The sequence below is a fragment of the Monodelphis domestica genome, chromosome 8 (genome assembly GCF_027887165.1).
Source record: "Monodelphis domestica isolate mMonDom1 chromosome 8, mMonDom1.pri, whole genome shotgun sequence".
Classification (NCBI taxonomy): Eukaryota; Metazoa; Chordata; class Mammalia; order Didelphimorphia; family Didelphidae; genus Monodelphis; species Monodelphis domestica.
This window is the reverse complement of record NC_077234.1, coordinates 98,812,612-98,835,701: the sequence shown is the minus strand read 5'-3', so window position 1 is coordinate 98,835,701 and position 23,090 is coordinate 98,812,612. Positions and strand designations below refer to the sequence as shown.

Sequence of the window (23,090 nt, the reverse complement as noted above, 5' to 3'; positions counted from 1 at the left end):
CAGGGAAGTGATGACAAAGGCCTGAACTAGGATGGCCACTGCTGTATGAGTAGAAAGGGGACTTAATACTTAACAGGTGGAATTGACAGGATTTGGCAATGGATTGGATTTGTAGTCAAGACATTGTCCAGATGTTTTTCTACCTTCCAGGTGTATTATGACCACTGTTTACCTGATCTACCCAATTTAGATAAAGAAATTTCACAGTTTTGACTTCTGAATGAATTTATGCTGACTCATTATAATAACCACTTACTTATAAGTGCTTCCAAAATGAAAAATCAGCAGTCATCTAGTCCAAACCATACCCAAAAGGAATCCCCAATATAGCATATCCACCATAAGGACATCCAGCCTCTGCTTAAAGTCTTCTAAGGAGGGAGAACCCCAGTATATCAACCCATGTATTTTTGGAAACTAAAGTCATTAAAGAGTTTTTTTTCCTGACATCAAACCTAAATTTACTTCTTTGCAGTTTCCAGCTCTTGTTCCTGTTGCTGGTCTCTGAGGTGGAACAAAACAAGTATAATCCCTCCTCCTTATGACAGCCCTTCAGATACTTGAAGCAACTATCATAGCTCCTCCCATTTCCTCCTCTTCTGCTAAAAATGTCCAGTTAGTTTGATTATTTGTTCTAATAATTTGTCAACAATTAAAGTCAAACTAATGACTATGGTTTGCAGAACTGACCTTAATTCCCCTTTAAAAAGAATTACTTTGCCTGGCTCCAATCCTGTTAACTCTTCTTTAGTTCTCTAATTTCTAAAAGATCATGACAGTGGCTCAGCAGTCATATTGTCAAATTCTGCCTGCCCCTTGGGATGTTTTTCAAATTCAGGTTACTTGAACTCCTTGAGTGATTCAGTTTAGGACCTCATTTACCTCTCACTTAGCTTGATATTGTAAACCTTAAAATTTCTTAGACTTATAAATGTTGGAAATTTCACCATTGGGAAATTTCATACTTGGAAAATTTCTTACTGATAGTCTATTGGAATGTGAACCCCACTGGCATGGGAGGTTCCTCCTCCTCCCTTCTTAAGATTACTTTAGGACAGAAACCTTTTGCTGAACAATGGAAAGGACTTTGACCTATGCTTAAGCATAGAACAGGAATTTCTTTGAGTCATGATTGATTTTAGAATTGATACAATGGAGATACTTGGAATAAATCTCCACCCTATTCAGTCCTAACAGGATTGAGTAAGGGCTGCAGCCTAGATCAAAATTTAATTATTCCAATCTCTACCCTACTCAGGGTAACAGGATTTAGGAAGGGCTGTAGCAAAGGATCAAAGATTTAATTATTTGAGAATATGACCTTCAACAGACATGTGCAAAGTCAGAGACCTCTGGGCGGTCCTGGGTTAAGCTAGAGCCTCCATTGGCACAGGGAAATTGACGGACAGTGATTGGTAGATGTGAGAACTGAGGGGAGGGAACTTGGATGGTTTCCTTAAAGATAGAGGGGTCTGAAGACTCAGGGGGGTGGTTGAGGAGTTGGTCTGAGTGGTTGGAGTGTGCTCTGAGAAGCTTGCTCTGAAGGAAGCTGAAGGTGGGGGCCTTTGAGACTGTTTCTCCATTTTGGTCATGTGAGTAATAGGGACTGATCTCTTTTCTTTGCCCCAGCTATCTAAGGGCTTGGACCTTTTGGCCCAGCCTAAACAGAGGGGTTATTTAAGCCCTATTCCCTTCTCTCCCCTTTCTCTCTCTCTCTCTCTCTCTCTCTCTCTCTCTCTCTCTAATTCCTTTCTTCCTCCTATTTGTAATTAAACTCTATAAAAGGCTGACGGCTGACTTGAGTTTTCATTTAGGAATTACATAGCTGAATTCCTTGGCGACCTTAAATTAATATATATCAGTCTTTTAAAGTGATTTCCTTGTCACAATATTCAATTCCTTCTTTAATTCTAGGTTTCATTCTCTGTAGTCTCATTCTCCTTAATAGAGAAGGCCAGCGTAAAAGAGGAACTGAATACTTTTATTTTCTCTATTTTTTGCTATAGATCTCATTGCCAAATTGCAGGCCTATGCTTTCTTTGATTCTCTTGAACTCAGCATAACTTTAAAAAGTACTTTCTGTTATTGATACTTTGGTTTTTTACCAGCCTCAACTTGTTCTGGCACTGTTTAGCTTTCCTATTTAGTATTTAGTAGGATGGCATCACCTTTTCATATTTGAGGGACAGCTGGGCAGCTCAGTGGATTGAGAGCCAGGGCTAGAGATGAGAAGTCCTAGGTTCAAATCTGGCCTCAGACATTTTCTAGTTGTGTGACCCTGGGTAAATCACTTGACCCCCATTGCCTAGCCCTTACTGCTCTTCTGTGTTGGAACCAATGCACAGTATTGATTCTAAGATGGAAGATAAAGTTTTTATCTTTAGTTGTTGTTTTTCCCCCCAAGTTTTGAAATTTTTTATTTAACTTAGAATATTTTTCCATGGTTACAAGATTCATGTTATTTCCCTCCTCTTCCCCCAACCCCCTCCCATAGCTGGCATGCAATTCCACTGGATTTTATATGTGTCATTGATCAAGATCTATTTCCATATTATTGATATTTGCACTAGGGTGATCATTTAGAATCTGTATCCCCAGTCATATCCCCATGAACCCATGTGATCAAGCAGTTGTTTATCTTCTGTGTTTCTGTTCCCACAGTTCTTCCTCTGAATGTGGCTATGAATATTTTTGTACAAGTATTTTTCTTTATTGTCACTTTCGGGTACAAACCCAGCAGTGCTATGACTGGATCAAAGGGCAGACAGTCTTTTAGCGCCCTTTGGGCATAGTTCCAAATTACCATCCAGAATGGTTGGATCAATTCACAACACCAGCAATGCATTAATGTCCCAATTTTGCCACATCCCCTCCAACATTTATTACTTTTCTTTGCTGTCATGTTAGCCAATCTGCTAGGTATGAGGTGATACCTCAGAGTTGTTTTGATTTGCATTCCTCTGATTATAAGAGATTTAAAACACTTTCGTGTGCTTATTAATAGTTTTGATTTCTTTAACTGAAAATTGCCTATTCATGTCCCTTGCCCATTTATTAATTGGGGAATAGCATGATTTTTTGTACAATTGATTTAGCTTCTTATAAATTTGAGTAATTAGACCTTTGTCAGAGGTTTTTATTTTAAAGATTTTTTTCACAATTTTTTGCTTCCCTTCTAATTTTGATTGCATTGGTTTTGTATGTACAAAACCTTTTTAATTTAATGTAATCAAAATTATTTATTTTACATTTTATAATTTTTTCTAACTCTTGCTTGGTCTTAAAATCTTTTCTTTCTTAAAGATCTGACAAGTATACTATTCTGTATTCACCTAATTTACTTAGTTTCCTTCTTTATATTCAAGTCATTCACCCATTCTGAGTTTATCTTGGTGTAAGGTGTGAGATGTTGATCTAAATCTAATCTCTTCCATACTGTTTTCCAATTTTCCTAGCACTTTTTGTTAAATACTGGATTTTTTCCCCCAAAAGCTAGGTTTATCATAGACTATCTTGCTGAGGTCACTTACCCCAAGTCTATTCCACTGATCCTCCCTTCTGTCTCCTAGCAAGAGACCATATTGTTTTGATGACCACTGCTTTATAGTACCATTTAAGATCTGGTACTGCTAGGCCACCTTCCTTCACATTTTTTTTTTATTATTTCCCTTGATATTCTTGCTCTTTTGTTCTTCCAAATGAACTTTGTTATGTTTTTTTCTAATTCAGTAAAAAAGTTTCTTGGTAGTTTGACAGGTATGGCACTAAATAAGTAAATTAGTTTGGGTAGGATTGTCATTTTTATTATGTTAGTTCGTCCTACCTATGAGCAATCAATGTTTTTCCAATTGTTTAGATCTAGTTTTAATTGTGTAGGAAGTGTTTTGTAGTTGTGTTTATATAGTTCCTGTGTTTGTCTTGGCAGATAGATTCCTAAGTATTTTATGTTGTCTAGGGTGATTTTAAATGGAATTTCTCTTTTTGACTCTTGCTACTGAGATGTGTTGGAGATGTAGAACTGCTGATGACTTATGTGGCTTTATTTTGTATCCTGGGACTTTGCTAAAGTTGTTGATTATTTCCACTAGCTTTTTAGTTGATTCTCTAGGATTCTTTAAGTAGATCATCATATCATCTGCAAAGTGATAACTTGGCCTTCTCGGTACCTATTTTAATGCCTTCAATTTATTTTTCTTCTCTAATTGCTACTGCTAGTGTTTCTAGCACAGTGTTAAATAATAGAGGTGATAATGGGCATCCTTGTTTCACTCCTGATCTTATTGGGAATGCTTCTAATTTATCCCCATTGCAGATGATGCTTGCTGATGGTTTTAGATATATACTGTTCATTCTTTTTAGGAAAGGCCCTTTTATTCCTATGCTTTCTAGTATTTTCAATAGGAATGAGTGTTTGTCAAAGGCTTTTTCTGCATCTATTGAGATAATCATGTGATTTTTGTTGGTTTTGTGAAGATTGGATTTGACTCTCCCCAATTGTAATAATGAAGATACTTAGCTCTTCCTTGATTTTGAAGATGAAATTGTAATCCCTTGTCTGTTTGTTGATTTAATCCCCAAAATGTAAGCACAGTACTTAAAGTTGAGTGGGAAGATCTGCCCATGTTAGATCTGATCACCAAGGGTGTAAATATCCCACTTAATCATGAATTAGGTCTGTGACCCACATGTGCCGTTAGGGGTAATGAATTACAATGTCCTAACTGCTTTCTGAGCAGTCCTAGAGCAGAGCTTCAGCTGTGATTGGTAGATGTGGAATTAGGGGACATGACAAAAGAAAAAAAGATCTTTAAAAGAAAAGAGAAAAGGGCCTGAGGGAGGTTGGTCTTCTGGGAGTTTGAAAGAGACACATGGAGTGGAGCCTGCTGGAGTTGAGGTTGATAAAAGAATCTGCTGACTGAACTGACACATGGTGAGTATAAAGCTGACTTCCTTTCCTTGGCCTCTGGAAAAGGTCCATTGTCTTTGGCCTCCTTTCCCCTGGCTGGGGCCTTATACCCTCTATTGTATATAAACCACCATAAATTCCATTTTACTTTAGTAATTCAGTTTGGGATTTAGAAATTAAATCACTGGCAATCAATTAAATATTCAGTCCAACCATAAATTTAAGAGTTTGCTTGTTGATATAGTCAATTGTGTAAATGATTTTCCTAATATTGAACCATCCTTGCATTCCTGGTATAAATCCCACCTGATCATAATGAATAACCCTCGTGATCACTTGCTAGAATCTTTTTGCTAGTATTCTATTTAAGATATTTGCATCTATGTTCATTAGGGAGAATGGTCTATAGTTTTCTTTCTCTATTTTTGGCCTGCCTGGCTTTGGAATCAGTACAATATTTGTGTCATAAAAGGAATTTTGTAGAACTCCTTCTTTGCTTAATTATGTCAAATAGTTTGTATAGTATTGGGATTAGTTGTTCTTTTTCATTTGTGAATCCGTCAGGCCCTAGGGATTTTTTTTAGGGAGTTCTTTGATGGTTTGTTCAATTTCTTTTTCTGATATGAGATCATTTAGGTATTCTATTTCTTCTTCTGTTAATCTAGGCAATTTATATTTTTTTGTAAACATTTATCCATATCACGTAGATTGCCATATTTATTGCGATATAATTGGGCATAATAATTTTTAATGATTGCCTTAATTTCCTCTTCATCAGAGGTGAGGTCTCCCTTTTCATCTTTGATACTGTTAATTTGGTTTTCTTCTTTTCTTTTTTTATTAGACTGACCAGTACTTTGTCTATTTTATTTGTTTTTTCAAAGTACCAGCTTCTAGTCTTATTTATTAATTCAATAGTTCTTTTACTTTCAATTTTATTAATTTCTCCTTTGATTTTTAAGATCTCTAATTTAGTTTTCATCTGAGGATTTTTAATTTGTTCATTTTCTAGTTTTTTAATTTGCATGCCCAATTCATTGACCTCTGCCCTCCCTAATTTGTTAATATATGCATTCAAGGATATAAATTTCCCCAAGTACTGCTTTGGCTGCATCCCATATATTTTGAAAGGATGTCTTATCATTGTCATTTTCTTCAATGAAATTATTAATTGTTTCTATGATTTGTACTTTAACCGGTTTTGGAGAATCATATTATTTAATTTCCAATTAATTTTTTATTTACCTCTCCATGTACCCTTACTAATTATTATTTTTATTGCATTGTGATCTGAGAAAGTTGCATTTATTATTTCTGCTCTTTTGCACATATTTGCAATGTTTTTATGCCCTAATACATGGTCAATCTTTGTGAATGTACCATGTGCTGCTGAAAAGAAGGTGTATTCCTTTTTATCTCTATTTTTCTCCACATATCTATTAACTCTAATTTTTCTAAGATTTCATTTACATCTTTTATCTCTTTCTTATTTATTTTTTGGTTTGATTTATCTAGATTTGATAGAGGAAGGTTCAGGTCTCCTGCTAGTATAGTTTTACTATCTATTTCATCTTTGAGCACCACTAGTTTCTCCTTTAGAAATTTTGATGCTATCCCATTTCGTGCATACATGTTGAGTACTGATATTCCTCATTGTCTATACTGCTTTTTATCAGGATATAATTGCTTTCTCTATCTCTTTTCACTAGATCTATTTTTACTTTGGCTTTGTCAGATATCATGATAGCAATTCCTGCCTTCTTTTTCTCAGTTGAGGCCCAGTAGGTTTTGCTACAGCCTTTTATCTTTATCATGTGTGTCTACCTGCCTCGTGTGTTTCTTGTAGACAACATATGGTAGGATTTTGGTTTCTAATCCATTCTGCTATTCGCTTGTGTTTTATGGGTGAGTTCATCCCATTCACATTCAGAGTTATGATTACCACCTGTGTATTCCCCAGTATTTTGATTTCCTCTTCTAGTCCTGCCCTTTCTTATTTCACTATTTCCTTCTACACCAGTGTTTTGTTTTTAATCAGTCCCCCCTAATTCCCACTCTTATTTTAATTCCCTTTCTTCCTTATTCCCATCTTATTTTTCTTTAGGGTCTTTTTTTTTTTACCCTTCTACTTCTCTATTCTCTGCCCCACTGGCTTTGATTGTTCTTCCCTCTTTGAGTCAATGTCAATGCATGGAAGAATTAAGTATTTCCTGTCTCTTTACCTTTCCAGTGTATTGGTATTCAGTGTGTCACCCCTGCTCCTGCCATGAGCTTCTTATTGAAATATAAATTTATCCCATTTTGTCGCTTTTCCCATTTCTCTTAGTATTAACCTCTTTTTTTACCTCTAGTTTGTGTGTGTGTATGTGTGTATAGACATTTCGTCCTATACATTTTGTCACTGTTCCCTCTAGGTATAACTCTTCTAGCTATCCAGGTGATAATAACAATTTTTAAGAGTTACCAATATCATCTTTTGTTATAGGAATACAGATAATTTAAACTTATTGGGTCCCTTAAAAAAAGTTTTTAAAAAAACAACTTTTTATATTCATCCTGTATATCCTCTCATTTTCATCTTTCAAACATGACTTTATAAACATCTTATCTCTTTGGAGAGTTACTTTCAGTCATGTCTAATTTTATGATCCCATTTGGGATTTTCTTGGCAAATATAATGTAGTTGTTTGCCATTTCCTTCTCCAGTTTATTTTACAGTTAAGAAAACTGAGAGAAATAGGTTTAAGTGCTTTGCTCAGAATTACACAACTAATAAGTAACTGAGGCCAGATTTGAACTCAGGAAGATGAGTCTTCTGACTCTCCAATGTACCATATACCTGCCCCAGAACTCTTGCTACACAACACATTGAATTTTTCTTTGTTTTTTAATTACTCTCCTTTTTTCATTGGAAAGGTTTGAGTTTGCATCAGATTGGCTTTGAGAGTCTTATGCCCCCATTAAAGTATCATAACTTTTAGAATGTCAAATCATATAATTGTATATAAATTTTACAAACAGCTAATATTATTTATTATCATTATTGTTAGTCTATAACAATTTTCCATCATCTTAATAAAATGAATATTTTAAGGCTTTCTTTAGCAGAAAATTCCTAATTCATTTGTGGCATAAAGGAGTGAAAATTACATATAAAATTGTTTCTAACATCATCTATACATAAAATATGATCCATTCTGACAAATCAGAAGATAAGCAAGAAGGTGGGGAAATTGTCCATTAGAAATGTGTGCTAAATGTCAGAAAGACCGCTAGGTGTCAGTGTAGATCAATTAAAATTAAAGCATTTCACACTAAAAATGTCAAAAGGTAAAATTTGACACTTTTTTTTTTAATGTGAGAGATAAAGGACTTTTTTTTCTAAACTCTTACTTTCTGTCCTAGAGTTAACAGTGTTTTGGTTCCAAGCAGTTTGAGCTACAATTAGGAATTGTCTGAGGCTAGATTTGAACTCAAGACCTCCTTCCTGTCTCTACTCCTGGCTCTCAATTCATTGAGCAGCTTAGCTACCCACTAGGACAAGTTAATATTTTTCTTATTCTCTCAATTTTTCTAGGTAAACCAGTGTATTTTGCAACAATACAATTCTCTAAGTCCATGTCAGTACTAGAATTGAGGCTCCAAATTCTACTACTCAGCCAATTGAACTGTTGCTCTGAATGAAATTATTTATTAAGCTCATTTGACAGGTTCTATTTCTGTATTTCAAATATAAATTTTAATTTTAGATACCCAACTTGAATCTTTCAGGAAAAATAACATACCTCTTAGTTCATTAAATTAATCTGTATACACTGTAAAAATAAGCATATTTTTTTCCAAAAAAGAAACAGTTTACTCTAATGTCATAACTGCATGCCTTTTTTTCCCCTCTTTTCAATAAAGTTACCAAACTCAGAACAGAAGAATGTGCTAGACATAGAATGCCTGGATTTCAGTGAAACATTTCCCAGAATCTTTTTTATCTATCTGGATTCCATTACTTTGATGAATCTATGATCTCATTGGTGCATATTGCAGCCCAATCATATGATAAATTCTGGGCAAAGCAATATAAATAAATATGATATAGAAACCAAATAATATGGCATAGTAACAAAAAAATTTTTGATTTGGGCTACACTAATTGAGGCATGATGTTCAAAACAAGGGAAATGATAGGCCTGGTGAAATCTGGCCTAGTCTGACTCTTCAGTTCCTGGCCTTGCATTTTAAGAAGAATATGAACAGGCTGGATCACATCCAGAGGAGGATTACCAGGAGAGTAAAAGAATTGCAGACCATGAACATTTAACTCAAATGATATTCTCGGAATTACTTATGAGGAAAATTTATGATTTCAATAATGCTAGTGTCATTAGTATGAAAACTAATGGTTGAATAGGTCAACAGTGTGCTGTATCAGTTAAACACAAGATACTATAAGAATGAAATGTAAGGAATATAAAGAAATATCAAAAGGTTTAATAGTAAAATAATGTAAGATTAAGAAAACAAACAAATGTCAATATGTACATTGTAAGTATATAAGAAGAATGGACAAAGACAATGGAAGGGAACACAAAAGGAAGGAGTTGATTTATGCATTTTTATAGATAGTTTTAAGTTTAAATAGTTATACATTTTCATGTTAAGTTAATTTTTTGAAATACTATATCAAAATGTATTGGAACAGAATCCAAATGGGAGAAGCCTGAGGATTTTGTTTCACAAGTTGGAGATCCTCTTTCTAGTAATAGTAGTGAAGCACTTGGTACCCCAGCGGAAACAAAGTCATCTGATTCAGACAGTGATTCCAGTGAAATACAAGAAACAAAAAAGCAGGAAGAAGAGGAAAAATCAGAGACCTCTACAGAAGTACAAAAGCCAAAAATAAAATTTAGGGTAAGTCTTTGTCCTCAGTTTTCTCAAATATATTAAAAAATTTTATAGAGGCTCAGAAAGTTGCTTCCATGTCATGGGAGAAGAAAAAATTACTTCTATAAATCCATGTTAAGTCATTGATAGAATAGAATATACAGTAAGAGCTCATTTTATGTGATCAGTATGTTCCAAGACCCATTGAATAAACCGAAAATCACACATAATGGTGAATCCCATTATTTAATAAATATTTCTTATTTATAAACATACCTAGGCATTGACTTAAGTTTATTAGAGCTACCAACATCACTACTTCTCTGTACTTTGGGCTATTAATAACTAAATGGTGTTTATAAAACAAAGAGAAATATGATGCTGTTGCAGATATGACTTGTGAGAATTCTGGACAAAGACTGATGTGAGAGTTAATGTTTGGTGCAAAACAACCTAATGATTCACATTAATGCATCTCAAAGTAAGAATTACCATGACTGAGCAAAGTGCTATGAGACTGTATGCTACTTGGGAAAATGGCATGGATTTAGCACATAATTAAAATGTTTTTATTCTATAGATTTTTCTACCTTAATTTTTTTGATTGCCAATTGTGTATACTTGAATTCATGTGCTGAGTTCGTGTAAAACAAGGTCCTGCTATATATAGTCTCCAGACTTAAGTTAAATGTTCTCTGTACTAGACAATAGTTGTAGAAATAATTTTTACAAAATAATTTATATAGCTCAATTGCAGATTTTTAATTCCATCTACTTACCTACTTTAATATTCCCTTTACCAACACAGATGACAACCTATCCATGCCTTCTCATCTTGCATCATATTTATCCATGACCTTCCTGAGGTCTCCCATAGATTATTTTCTGCCTTCTCATATCTCCAAACTCAAGATAGAGGCCTTTCTCTGAGTCTTTTAATATTTGACATACTACTACAACACTTGGGTTGCCTGCTTCTTATCTTTTATTTATAACTACAAATGACCTATCTTTTTCTGATTATACACATATATGATATTTTATATTTATGAAATATGAGGTTCAGTAGAATTACTGAGCAGATTTGACAACAAAAGTGAAGATTTTTCTGAGTTTTCTATTCAGTCAAATTTCTGATATTTGGCATTCTTGCTGATAAACAATTTCCTTTTCTATTCTTTTCTGGAAAGCTTTAAGAATAGGGATTTACTCCATGTGTATTTTTCTATATTCAGGATATTCCAACACATCAGCAAATCTACATATTCATTTTTCTATCCTGAACCCAGCTCTTGTTTTTTTTTTTTTAGGTAGTCTTTTGCCTTGTGAAAGGATCCAAGTTTGTTATCAAAATCAGTGTTCAGGTTTTAGTAAATTACCCTTTTCACCAATTATTTGTATATTTTAAAGGTATTGCTGTTCAGCTAAGACAATTCTAATGGAAATTCATTTACTTTTGAGAAAATTGAACTGTAAAAACTGAAAAGAGAAATCCTAGCACAGGAAGAATAACCATATTAAGAAATCTTTGAGGGAGTTGTCATCTAGCGTGGTGGCACTCTCAGGGGTAACATCCCCAGAGTCCAGGGTTTATACCCTGAAAAAATTGTAGCACCAGACTCTGAGTAAAGAATTAAATACTGGACTTATCCCTATCCTGATGAAAGACTTGGTTTTTCTGACTATTTAATAGTTCTGTGTTATTTCCAAGTTAACAGTTCATGGGCCACAAAAAAAGACATAGTCCCAAATGGAAACAACACTGAAATCCTAAATAATGAATGGGTTAACGAATAAATGATAGAAACTATATGTAAAAGATAGTTATAATGATGAAACAACATTTAAAATTTCTAGTAAGGAAGTCAGCTAAAGCAATTTACAATTGAGAAAAATTCAACTAAAGCAAGTCTCAGTGAAAAAATCATAACCCTAAATACTACATATATTAGCAAAATAGAAAAAGAAGAGATTAAAGAACTGAATAAGATTTTTAAAAATTAGAAAGCCAACAAATAAACCTAAATTGCAAAAAAAGAAGATATTAAAAATTGGGAGAGAAATATATACATTTGAAACAAAAAATAATAAATATAAGTAAGTATTTTGAAAAGTCTAATAAAGTTGATAAACCTTTACCCAATATCATTATAAAGAAGAGAACAAAAAATCAAATTACTAAAACAGCAAATGAGGAAAGTGAAATCAAAACAAGGGAGAAATAAAAAGAATAATCACAACACATTGTGCATCATTGTATGTTTTGTATGTTAACAAAACCAAGAATATGAAAAGGAGGAATACTTATTTAAAAATACTCAAATTATCAGAATACTAAATAGAAACTTAAATAACCCAATCTCAGAAAAGAAGTAAGAACTGCAAAAGAACTACCAAAGTGGAAAGGAAGGGGGAGGTCCTAGTCTTTGGACCTCCTGGTACTGAAGGAGTCACAGGAAAATTCTATCAAATTTTTAAATATTAACATTTACATTCCACAAAAATGTACCCCAATAAAATCCTTTATAAAGAAATCTTTGAAAGTAAAATAGAAACAGAATAGCAATTATGACCCCTGATCCCCTCTGTTGGGGGAGGGAGGAGAGTATTCAGAAAATTCTGGTCTTCAGATAAAGAGAGCAAGTATCCAGATGTTCCAGGTCCAGGATTTGCTTTTGGAGTTCAACCAGTTAAAACTTAATATTCCCTTGGAAATGACCCAAATAGGCAGGTTAGAATAGAAAGAGAGTTGGGTTTAGAAGACCATGGTTTGAATACAGGCCCTCTTACTTTAGAGCTGTGTAATCACAGACACAATTCTCTTCATCTACAGAATAAGGATATTTGCATATAATTCTATTATGGAGTTGTTATAAGGAAAGCTTTTTGTAAACCTTAAAACATTACATAAATGAGTTATTTGTTAAGCAACATTAAGTTAGAGTCTGTGATGAAGCTAGGTATCTAATTTGCTCTGCCTCTAAACTAAAAATTTAGTGGAGTGGATTTTATATTCTAAATAACTGAGACTCTTATGATTTAGTTCAGAAGTATCAATTATGTGGCTTATAGCACTCTCAAGTATAATCCAAATCAGTTTAAAACATAACTGGGAAGTATTTAAAAAAATAAGTACAAAATACAGCGAAATGTAGATAGTATTGATATGTGGTTTTCTAAATCAAAATGCAACCCACAGGGATCTTTGTGTATGAGTTAAGGGCCTCCATAAGAGGACAAAGGAAGGAGACAAGCAATAATAACACCTTGATTCCTTGTCACTGGCGACAAAGTGAATCAGAAGTGAATTCACAGAGCCTTCTATTTAAGGGTATTTTTGAGTAGTTGGTGTCAAAGAAAAATGGGAGAACCACTAGTGTGCCTAAAGATCTCTGAGTTTATAGGCCATGTGGACCACAAGCCATATGTTTGACTTCTCTGCCTTAGGTACTTTTGGTGATTTTTAATCACTCTAACTAATAGAACCTCTTGGAGCTCCCAGTTACTTAGATGAGGTATGAGTTTTCCAATCTATACTTCTCAAGTGCCTTGGGAACAAGATTCACAATGAATCCTCAGGTACCTGTTGAGAGACACTCTTTATGCTTCCCTCTGCCTACCTTGAAGGTAGAGGCTCATGATTTTCTGAATAGGAAAATTTCCTGTGCCTTACATACATTTATTACTTAAAATATTCATTCTTTAATATCTAGTGCTATCGAGTCCAATGTATAACTTCTCTTAAATTTTGTGGCCAAAAGAAATTAAAGTTTAGAGGTTTACTGCCCTTGTCATAATATAATGCTACATTATATCCTTGAGGTCCAGGATATAACTGAGATTTTTCCTAATGCAGAAAAACCTAATTCCTCTCAGTTCCCTCAATATTCATGATAAGGGAAGATTTGTCCACAAATTGTAACTGTGGCATTGACAATTCCAGTTTCCTGGAAGTTCAGAAGCTTAATACTTCTTCCACAGAAACTTAGGATAGTGTTCCTCCTATGAAGTGAACACAATTCTCAAAAAAAAAAAAACAGCACTAAACTATGAATCCCAGCCAAAAATAAATATTTCCGCTCATTTTGTAGGGAACACCAACCTGTCCCTAATATATCAGGAAATTTTAGTACTAGAACCTTCATTTTACAGATGAGGAAACTAAGGTCCAGGGAACTGAAGTAATACCTCTCCCATAGTCACATAGTAAATCACAGTATTTTAGAATTGGAAGAAACATCATTGGCCATCTAGCCATACCCATGCCCACAAAAGAATCTCTACTGTGATATCTCTAAATAATTATCCAACCCCTATGTGAAGTAATTACATAAGTAAATGTATTAGAACATTTTTACAGGTTGTTTTAACATAGTTCTCAATCATCTTCTTCTCTCATTCAGAAAAGAACTAAAAATGATAATATTGAAGAAACTGAACCTGAATCAAAGAAGGAAAAAAGTGATGAAGATCAGGAACAAGACTCATCAGGTTCAGTAAAAGAAAAACCCAAATCTCCTAAGAAGCCAAACCCTTATGGGGAATGGAAAGAAATTAAGGAAGAGGATAATCACTAGTAAGTAAAAGAAATTTATTTATACACAATTAATATGAGATGTTAGTATCCTAATACTTCTGTTCTCTTGACTACACTATATTTCTGTATCATAAACCCTGTCTGAAATGCAGACTCATCTATCTACATGTTTTACAAATCTTGAGGCCTAGAAATACAACTCCATGTTTGCAAACCAGTATTCAAACAATTGTATAGCCTTGTCATTTGAGCAAGGACAGGGCAGTACAGTCTTTTGGTTCCTATTCATGAATTACTTAAACTAACGTCTATTACATTTACCCTCTGTTTTTTGAAATTGCCCTTTTTATTTGCAACTATAATTCTCTACTCTCCTGGTTTTCTATCTTTCTCTCTGGCTATTTCTTGTCTGTCTCCTTTTACCACCCTGAAATCTCATATCAATCAGGGTAGCCTTGGCCACTCTCCAAAGGTCCAGATCTGCATTTCTACCTGTCTTCCCGCTTAGATAAGGTCTCACACTTCCCTTCCAATTCCAAATCTGACCTCATTATCTTCTTAAAATCTGCCCATTCTTACCTGCTAATTCTATTAATGACAATCCCCAGGACCAACACTTGAAGCATTAATGTCATTATCATTTCATCCCTATATACCCACACGCCTCTCTAGTCAGTTACCAAGCCCTATCAGTTTTTTTTTTTAACCCTTGCCTTCCACCTTAGAATCACTACTGTGTATTGGCTCCAAGGCAGAAGATTGGTAAGGACGAGGCAATGGGGGTTAAGTGACTTTCCCAGGGTCACACAGCTGGACCTCCCTTCTCTAGGCCTGGCTCTAAATCCACTGAGCTACCCAGCTGCCCTCTTATCAGTTCTTTCTGAGAAATAACTCTCCCCGAAATAAGCAGAACTGGGAAAACACTGTACATGGTAACAGCAATATTGTGCAATGATTATCTGTGAAAACTTGGCTAACCTCAGCAATGCCATGATCTGGGAAAATCCTGAAAGACTTATGATGGGGAATGCTCTCCACCTCCAGAGAAGGAACTGTTGGAGTCATCTTTCACATCAGTAAAAGTCTTATTTTGGGGTTTTGGTTATGTATGAGTTTGCTCTTACAACAATGACAAATATGGACGTGTTTTGCATGACAAAAATAAAATTAAAAAACCAAATAGCTCTTCCCAATCAGTGGTACTGTTCCCATTCTAGTTCAGACCTTTCTTATTTCTAGATGGGACCATGTAAGTAGCTTCTCAAATCAGTCTACTCAGTTTTCATTTTCTTTTTCTCCCTTACCTCCAAATCCTAAACATAGCTGTCAAATTAATCTTCCCAATACATAGTTCTCATAATGTTGTCTCAGGTATCAAAAACTTGAAATACTTTGTTACTGAAATTTATTCAGTTGACAAAGCCTCTAGCTTCATTCAAAATGTTCTCCAGTTTGGCACCACTATATTATTCCTAGCCTTTTCTCACATTATTCTAACCAAAGAAGATTCCCTTCCTGTGTTACATCATTCCCTACCCTCACATATGCTTTTTACTTAATCTTTCATCTCAAGTACCTCCAATGTCATGAAGTCATCTTTGATCTCAGTAAGAAATTATATTTCTCATTTGAACTTATAGCATTTTGTCTAGACTTAATTGCTTTATCATAAATTATTTTGTATGAATATCTTACTACCCCAACTCCATTATAAACATATTAAGAATAAGTCACTTCGTACATACCTGCTGTCTAATACACTACATTATAAATGTAGTCATTAATAAATTTGTTTTTGATTGATACATAGACATTGATACTAAATAGTGGAGATAGAGATATTCAATGATGTACATATACCATAAAAACTGGTATAATAGAAAATAGTCCTAGCTTCAACATTTTTAAGCTATGTGACCATAACTTTACCTCTCTAAGCTTGAGTTTCTACATTTATAAAATAGATAGTAAAATCTTAAACTACCTACTATACACAATTGTGAGAAAAGTACTTTGTAAATCTTAAAACATCATATAAATGTGTTATTTTTTTCTCATTCCCATAACTAATAGAGTTCAAATAGAAATAATCATAATCCCTTATAACAGGCTATCTTCAATATTCAGATTAGTGCATCAACAGATAAAATACAGTGGTTTTTTTTTTGCAAATGAATAAAATTGTAGGAGTATAAATTCATCTTCTCTAGATTCTCTGAAAACATTTTTAAGGACAGCTCCCAACTTTGGGACAAAAGAGATGATAAATAATCTTGTTTCTATATGGTTTAAACTTCTTCCAGTAGGTTACTATATTTTGAGAGATTTTCCTTTCTTAATAGTTTGGAAGTTATAAATATTCTTTATGAATCCCATTTGGAGTATAAAAATACTGTTCTTAAATTTTCATAGTTATCTGTTTTATCTGAGCAATCATAGGCAGTAATTTTGTCTTTGATGAGGCTTCATTTTCATTACAGTTTGTTAAATTCTTGAGACTATTTTGTGATTTTTATTTGTAGTGTGGGATTTGTTGCTTGTTTACAAAGTGTATATTGAGCTTCTGATTTATAATTCTAGAATCCTGTCCTTGGTGTTTAGTTGTGGTAAATTGTTGTCCAGACTCCTTAAAGATAACCTTTCGGTAATCTCTAATAATAATGACCCAATCTTGCTATAATAAAACCTTTCATTTCTGTAAACAAATGCTCATTACTCAGTCATATGTTTCCTTCTTTGTTGACATTTTCTTGGTTGAGTTCTTGTGTTTGTTGCCTATGGGGAGGGCCTTTGGGATCCATTCTTAGATCTCTTTCATAGACTTCATTTAGAGGTAAACCAACATTGGTTACATTTGATACCTCTAGTGCCATGTAGCTTAACCATTTTCTCAAGAGTTCAGGGAGTATCCATCCGTTCTCTTTCACCTTTTTGATGAGAAGGCATTATTCTTTCTATAGCCGCCTTTGGATAATGGTCCCTGAGTTTTTGCTTAAATACTTGAAAAAATATCTTACAGTTTTCCATTTAGCACATAAAATCTGTTCCACAAGTGTATGCTTAGATTGGTATTGCTGTCATATTATTATTATTATTATTATTTGGGAAATAATAATTTCTCCATATCTTTCCACTTGATATGACTATATTATCTTAAATTAACTGTTGTAATCAACCTATATTGTAAAAAGGTCTATGCAGACTCTTTAACTATGTTGTAATACTGGACATAGGTGTTTTCTGGGACTTTATTTGAAGATATTTGAAAAGTTTCTACCTTATTTTGATTGTCATATAATACTTTTTACTTTTTACTCTAGTGAGAAGGTGGATTTGGAACTTCCAAGTACAGAGAATGAATACATAGGAGCTCCAGTTGCTGATATGAGTGGGGACCCAAAAGTGACATTTAAAGAAAAAACAGTCACTTCTCTCGGAGATGTGGCAGAAGGAGTAGCCTCGGTCTTTAAAAAGAGAAGATTTGATAATGGAAAATCTAGAAATTTAAGGCAGAGAGGAGGTGATCAATAATTGTAATTTTATAATAAAAAGCAGTGTCTGACCACTTTTGAACTTTTTTGGACAGGAACAGCCTCTAACTCTGTAAACTATTTTTTGTTCATTTTTAATGATTTAGATACTAAGAATGTAGACTTATTCTTAACTGTACTAGAATGTGAATTGTAATAAATATTTTTTATTTTTATGTGAATCCTATTTTTGTTCTTAAAATGGGAGTCCATTATGTTGCATTGTTTATGCAGTGTGTTTATTGTCTTAAATTTCTTAATTATGTCATCATAATTGAAGATGCTATGTATCTGTTATTTATAATATGTGAAAAACAAATCAGCTACTACGTCCTCATATAAATGAGCATACCTATTATTTTGTCTGAAAATACTTTCTTGCACACTGATAATTGACTGTTAACTAAGTAATAGTAAGAATTCTACAATGTAAGAGCTTCAGGGCCCAGGGGAAATTATTCTGACTATCCTATCAGCAGGCTGATATGGAATAGTCATATTACTGGACTTAACTGAATATTAGTGCTAAGAACTAAGTTTCTCTGATTCCCAGGTGCTTCAGAAGGGCTTAGTTAGTGTGGATTGAATCTGTAGGTCAAAAGATGAAATGAAAAATCTATCTTTCACAATCATTCCTTTCTCGGTGTCAGATGATGTTCTAATGAAAAATTTAAATACCAATCTTGTATGGATCAGAATATGTCAGAATAGGAGACTCTAGAAAGGGTACTTCTTTCAGACTTTAACCTCTATACAGGGTATCCCAAAGGTCTGAGTGCAGTTTTTAAGTTCCAGTAGCTTAACGTTAATAGTTACCAAAGCTCTAAAATACACTAAGATTTTGGGGACAACCTATGTTTTCATACAGTGATTTTGAATAAGACACTATTAGAAGGAAACCATTGGCTTTCAGGAAAAGTGCTCAGTATTGGCTTAGGCCAATAGGGAACTTCCTTTTTTCTAGTTAATTTTTGTAACTAGTGGGATTTTCCCATTTAATATTATGTAGAAAAGGTTCTTCTTACCCCCTAAGAAACCCTTTAAAGTTATATTTTTAATGAATTCTACAATATTTAATTTCCTGTAATGAATTTTTTCCTTCAGATGGACAGTATATATGTGAATTAAACAATAGCATGTTTTGAAAACTTCATAAAAGTACAAATAAAGAATTATTTTGTCTTCTTTTATACAAATCTGATTCAAAGCACTCTTAGTGATGAGGGTTTGGGGATTTTCCCATTTGGTTGATATTTTTATGGTTTCCTTTGTGATATTTTGCAAACAACAAGAAACATGTTAGAGCTTTCCATATTCTCCTAATGGCTAAGTAATCCATTTTGGTCTTTGCCTTTTAATCCAATTGGAGCAATAACAAACTCAAACTATAGTAGCATTCTGTTAATGTTGTTTGATGACATCTGGGTAAGTCTCTAAAAATTTTTAAAATATGATCAGCATGATAACATAACTTCAAGAAATTGTTTGCAGGCCATTTCCCTATATATAGTCATAAAATATAACAATATTAATTTAATGTCCTTAGTATTTGAAGCCCATGACTTCTTAAAATTGACAAGATGCATTTCAAAATTATGTGGCAAAGCCTTAAGTAAAACAACCTTAAGGCATATTCAAGCATAACTTTTTCAGAGTATTAAACATTGCTTTAGTCAATCCAGTCTTTCAAATTATCCACTGATATTAAAGGAGAGCTCTAATTTGCATTCATCTTTATTTGAATATCTTAATAGTATATCAGAAGTAGATCAATACTACATGGTAACCAATTTAAAGAAAGATTTCATTTCTCTTTTGTTTTCAAAGTTATCTCTTATTTGTCAGTTATTTGCTCTTAGAGTTTCCTTTTTGGGACAGCTAGGTGGCACAATGGAGGCATTGCTGCATGTAAGATCAGAAAGACTAGAAGTTAAATCCTCACTGAGATGGGAGCTAGCTGTATGACCCTGGACAAGTCACTGAATTTTTGACAGCTTCCAACTCCTCTATAAAGTGATGATACAAACACACCTACCTCACAAGATTGTGAGGCTCAAGTGAGATAGTATGTGTAAAGGGCTTTAGCAGATCTTAAAACACTATATGAATGCTAGCTATTATCTTTTTCTTTATAATTTTTTAAATTCCATCAACTCTAAATCCACAGTAACTCCCCTAACTCCTTGACCTGTGACTGAAATCTCATTACAAAGAAAAGACCAATTAATATATGTTAAGATATCTGTGTACTACTTTATCATTAAAAAATATTTTATGGGGGGCAGCTGGGTAACTCAGTGGATTGAGAGCCAGTCCTAGAGATGGGAGGTCCTAGGTTCAAATCTGGCCTCAGACCCTAGCTATGTGACCCTGGGCAAGTCACTTGACCCCCACTGCCTAGCCCTTACCACTCTTCTGCCTTGGAACCAATACACAGTATTGACTCCAAGACGGAAGGTAAGGGTTTAAAAAATATATATATTTTATGCTCCAACCCTATTAGACTGAGATTATCTGAAAGAAATTCCATTCATAGTTAGAATTCATGTGAATATCAGCTTCACTAGTAGAGAAAAGAATGAGTGATTAAAAAAAAAGACAATAGATTACTATCAAATCTTGTTTCTTCCTTTCTGTATTCATAACTAGCATCCTGTTCCAAATCCTCATTACTTCTCCTCTGAATTGCCATAATACCACCCAATGGTTTTCAAAAATATCCTCCACAGCAATTTGGAACTATACCCAAAGAGTGCTAAAAGACTGTCTGCCCTTTGATCCAGCCATAGCACTGCTGGGTTTTATACTCTAAAGGGATAATAAGGAAAGACATGTACAAGAATATTCATAGCTGCGCTCTTTGTGGTGGCAAAAATTTGGAAAATGAGGGGATGTCCATCAATTGGGGAATGGCTGAACAAAGTGTGGTATATGTTGGTAATGGAATACTATTGTGCTAAAAGGAATAATAGAGGAATTCCATGGGGACTGGGAAGATCTCCAGGAAGTGATGCAGAGTGAAAGGAGCAGAACCAGGAGAGCATTGTAATGGACTTTTCTACTAGCAGCAACGCAATGATCCAGGACAATTTTGAGGGACTTACGAGAAAGAACACTATCCACTTTCAGAGGAAGAACAGTGGGAATAGAAACAGAAGAAAAACAACTGCTTGATCATATGGGTCGAAGGGATGTGGTTGGGGATGTAGACTCTAAATGAACATCCTAGTGCAAATACCAACAGCATGGAAATGGGTTCTGATCGAGGACACAAGTAATACCCAATGAAATTGCACATGGGCTGCAGAAAGGGTGGTTGGAGGGGAGGGAGGGAAATATTGTGGTTATTGTAACCAAGGAACAATGTTCTAAATTGACTAAAACTAATTCAAATTGAAAAAAATATATATCCTCCACAAACTCACCCAAACAGTAATCCTCAGACATCACATTCCCCAAGAGTTGCTAGTATATCAGATCAGAATCACAGCATAATACTTAGGCCCTCCATCATCTGCAGAACCAAACCTCTCCTGCCTCATTCCATTCCTCAGAACACCTTTTCACTGTTGACAGCAGACACTTACTACCATTTGATTTTTGCTCGAGAGGTTCTCCTTTTCTAGAATGGCCTCCCACCTTCCTGCCAATACTTACACATTTCCTTATGTCCTGGCATAAAACAGCTCTTTCAAGAAACTATTTTTCACTTCGTGTCCCCTTAACTGAGATGAGGAGCCATGAGAGGTCAAAGAAGAGCAAGAAGTGGAAAAATGGATGCTATGAGTGGGACAATGAATCTCTTAGGGAGGACAACCTTGCTGCAGTCGTGATGGCAAAAATCAGTAATGGACCCAGCACAATTCTGGTTATTCAGCAGCAAGTGAGGAGAAGGAAAGGCATCAACCAGAGTAATCCACAATTTTATTTGGAAGGTCCAAATCTCCAGTAGAATACAAGAGCTCAAGGGAAGAAGACACGGTAGAGTTAGGTTGCCTCATCGGGAGGTCAAGGTAGGAAACAGAAGATTGCAGCCAGTGTCAGGAGGAGCATCTGGAAAGACCTAAGGGATAGGAGGATTGGAGGTCAACCTGAGGAGGAGATGGAAAGCAAGGTATGGAATTGCAAGTAGAGGAAGAGATGGAATGACAACGCTGGGATCAGATAAAAGCATTTCAGGGCTCATGAACATGGCATGGAACACTAATGGGTGATGGCAAGAATAATAGGACCATTTTTGTATAGATGAGTTGAAATGGAGGAATAGGCCATGGGAAGTAGCATATCAAAGCCCCATCAACCAACAAATGGCTCTAGGTGGAAGTAATAATGGGCCCCAGCTAATGTTCTAGCCTCAGAGGACTGAGAGATAAAAGGGGATTTGGTTGAGGAAATAGAACCTAGCTGCCCATTTATAGGAAATCATCCTGAGAGTTCTCAGAAATGCTCAATAATATATTTACCAAATGGTCTTCCCTCCTCCTAAAATGGTACTTAAGAAGAGATTTGAGTCAGGAAAATAAACTTTAGGACTGTAACATTTTAATTAACTATAACAAATTAATTAATTAGCCAAAATCATTGCAGCAGATGGAGGAGGAGCTGCTGAATCAAAAGGGCAGCTCAGAGGATTGAGAGCCAAGGCTAGAGACACAAGGTCCTGGGTTCAAATATGATCTCAGACATTTCTTAGCTATGTGGCCTGGACAAGTCACTTGACCCCTGTTGCCTGACTCTTCAGCCTTACAACTGATACACACTCTTGATTCTAAGATGGAAGAGAAGAGGTTGGTTGTTGTTGTTTTTTTAAGGTGGCGCACATTTCCCAACAACCAGTCCACAATTCCCTAGACCTTTGGGAATCCCCTGTTCCTCCATTAGTGGAATGTAAACAGTCCCAAAGTTATAGGAAGCCAAGGCAAGGAAGGATTCCAATTTGGCAAGAGAAGCTAACCTGAGCCTGAAAGTTCCAATTGAAACCTGGACTAAAATGGTGGCACCAAGACTGGAGAAATGGACAAATATTTGGTGCAGCATGGAGGAGGATACCCTGAGAAGACTAGCCAATTGGGCTGTGGGAGACAAAGCAAAGATTCCCAAGTTTTTTTAAACCCTTCCCTGCCATCTTAGAGTCAATATTGTGTATTGGAGCCAAGGGAGAAGAGTGGTAAGGGCTAGGCAATGGGGTTAAGTGACTTGCCCAGAGTCACACAGGTAGGAAATACCTGGAAAAAAGCTG

General features: G+C 34.8%; 1 protein-coding gene across 3 annotated transcripts in view; it reads left to right on the top strand.

Annotated features, from left to right (window-relative positions):
• The window catches only part of WBP4 (WW domain binding protein 4), a 31,427-nt gene extending 13,218 nt beyond the window's left edge, over positions 1-18,209 (top strand). For all 3 annotated transcript variants that reach the window (XM_007501508.3, XM_056806965.1, XM_056806966.1), the window contains 3 exons: positions 9,603-9,811; positions 14,188-14,360; positions 17,642-18,209. In XM_007501508.3, coding sequence (XP_007501570.1) covers positions 9,603-9,811; positions 14,188-14,360; positions 17,642-17,852 — 593 coding nt within the window. In that variant the 3' untranslated portion in view covers positions 17,853-18,209. The remainder of the gene's footprint in view (positions 1-9,602; positions 9,812-14,187; positions 14,361-17,641) is intronic.
• The last annotated feature ends 4,881 nt before the right edge of the window (positions 18,210-23,090 follow it).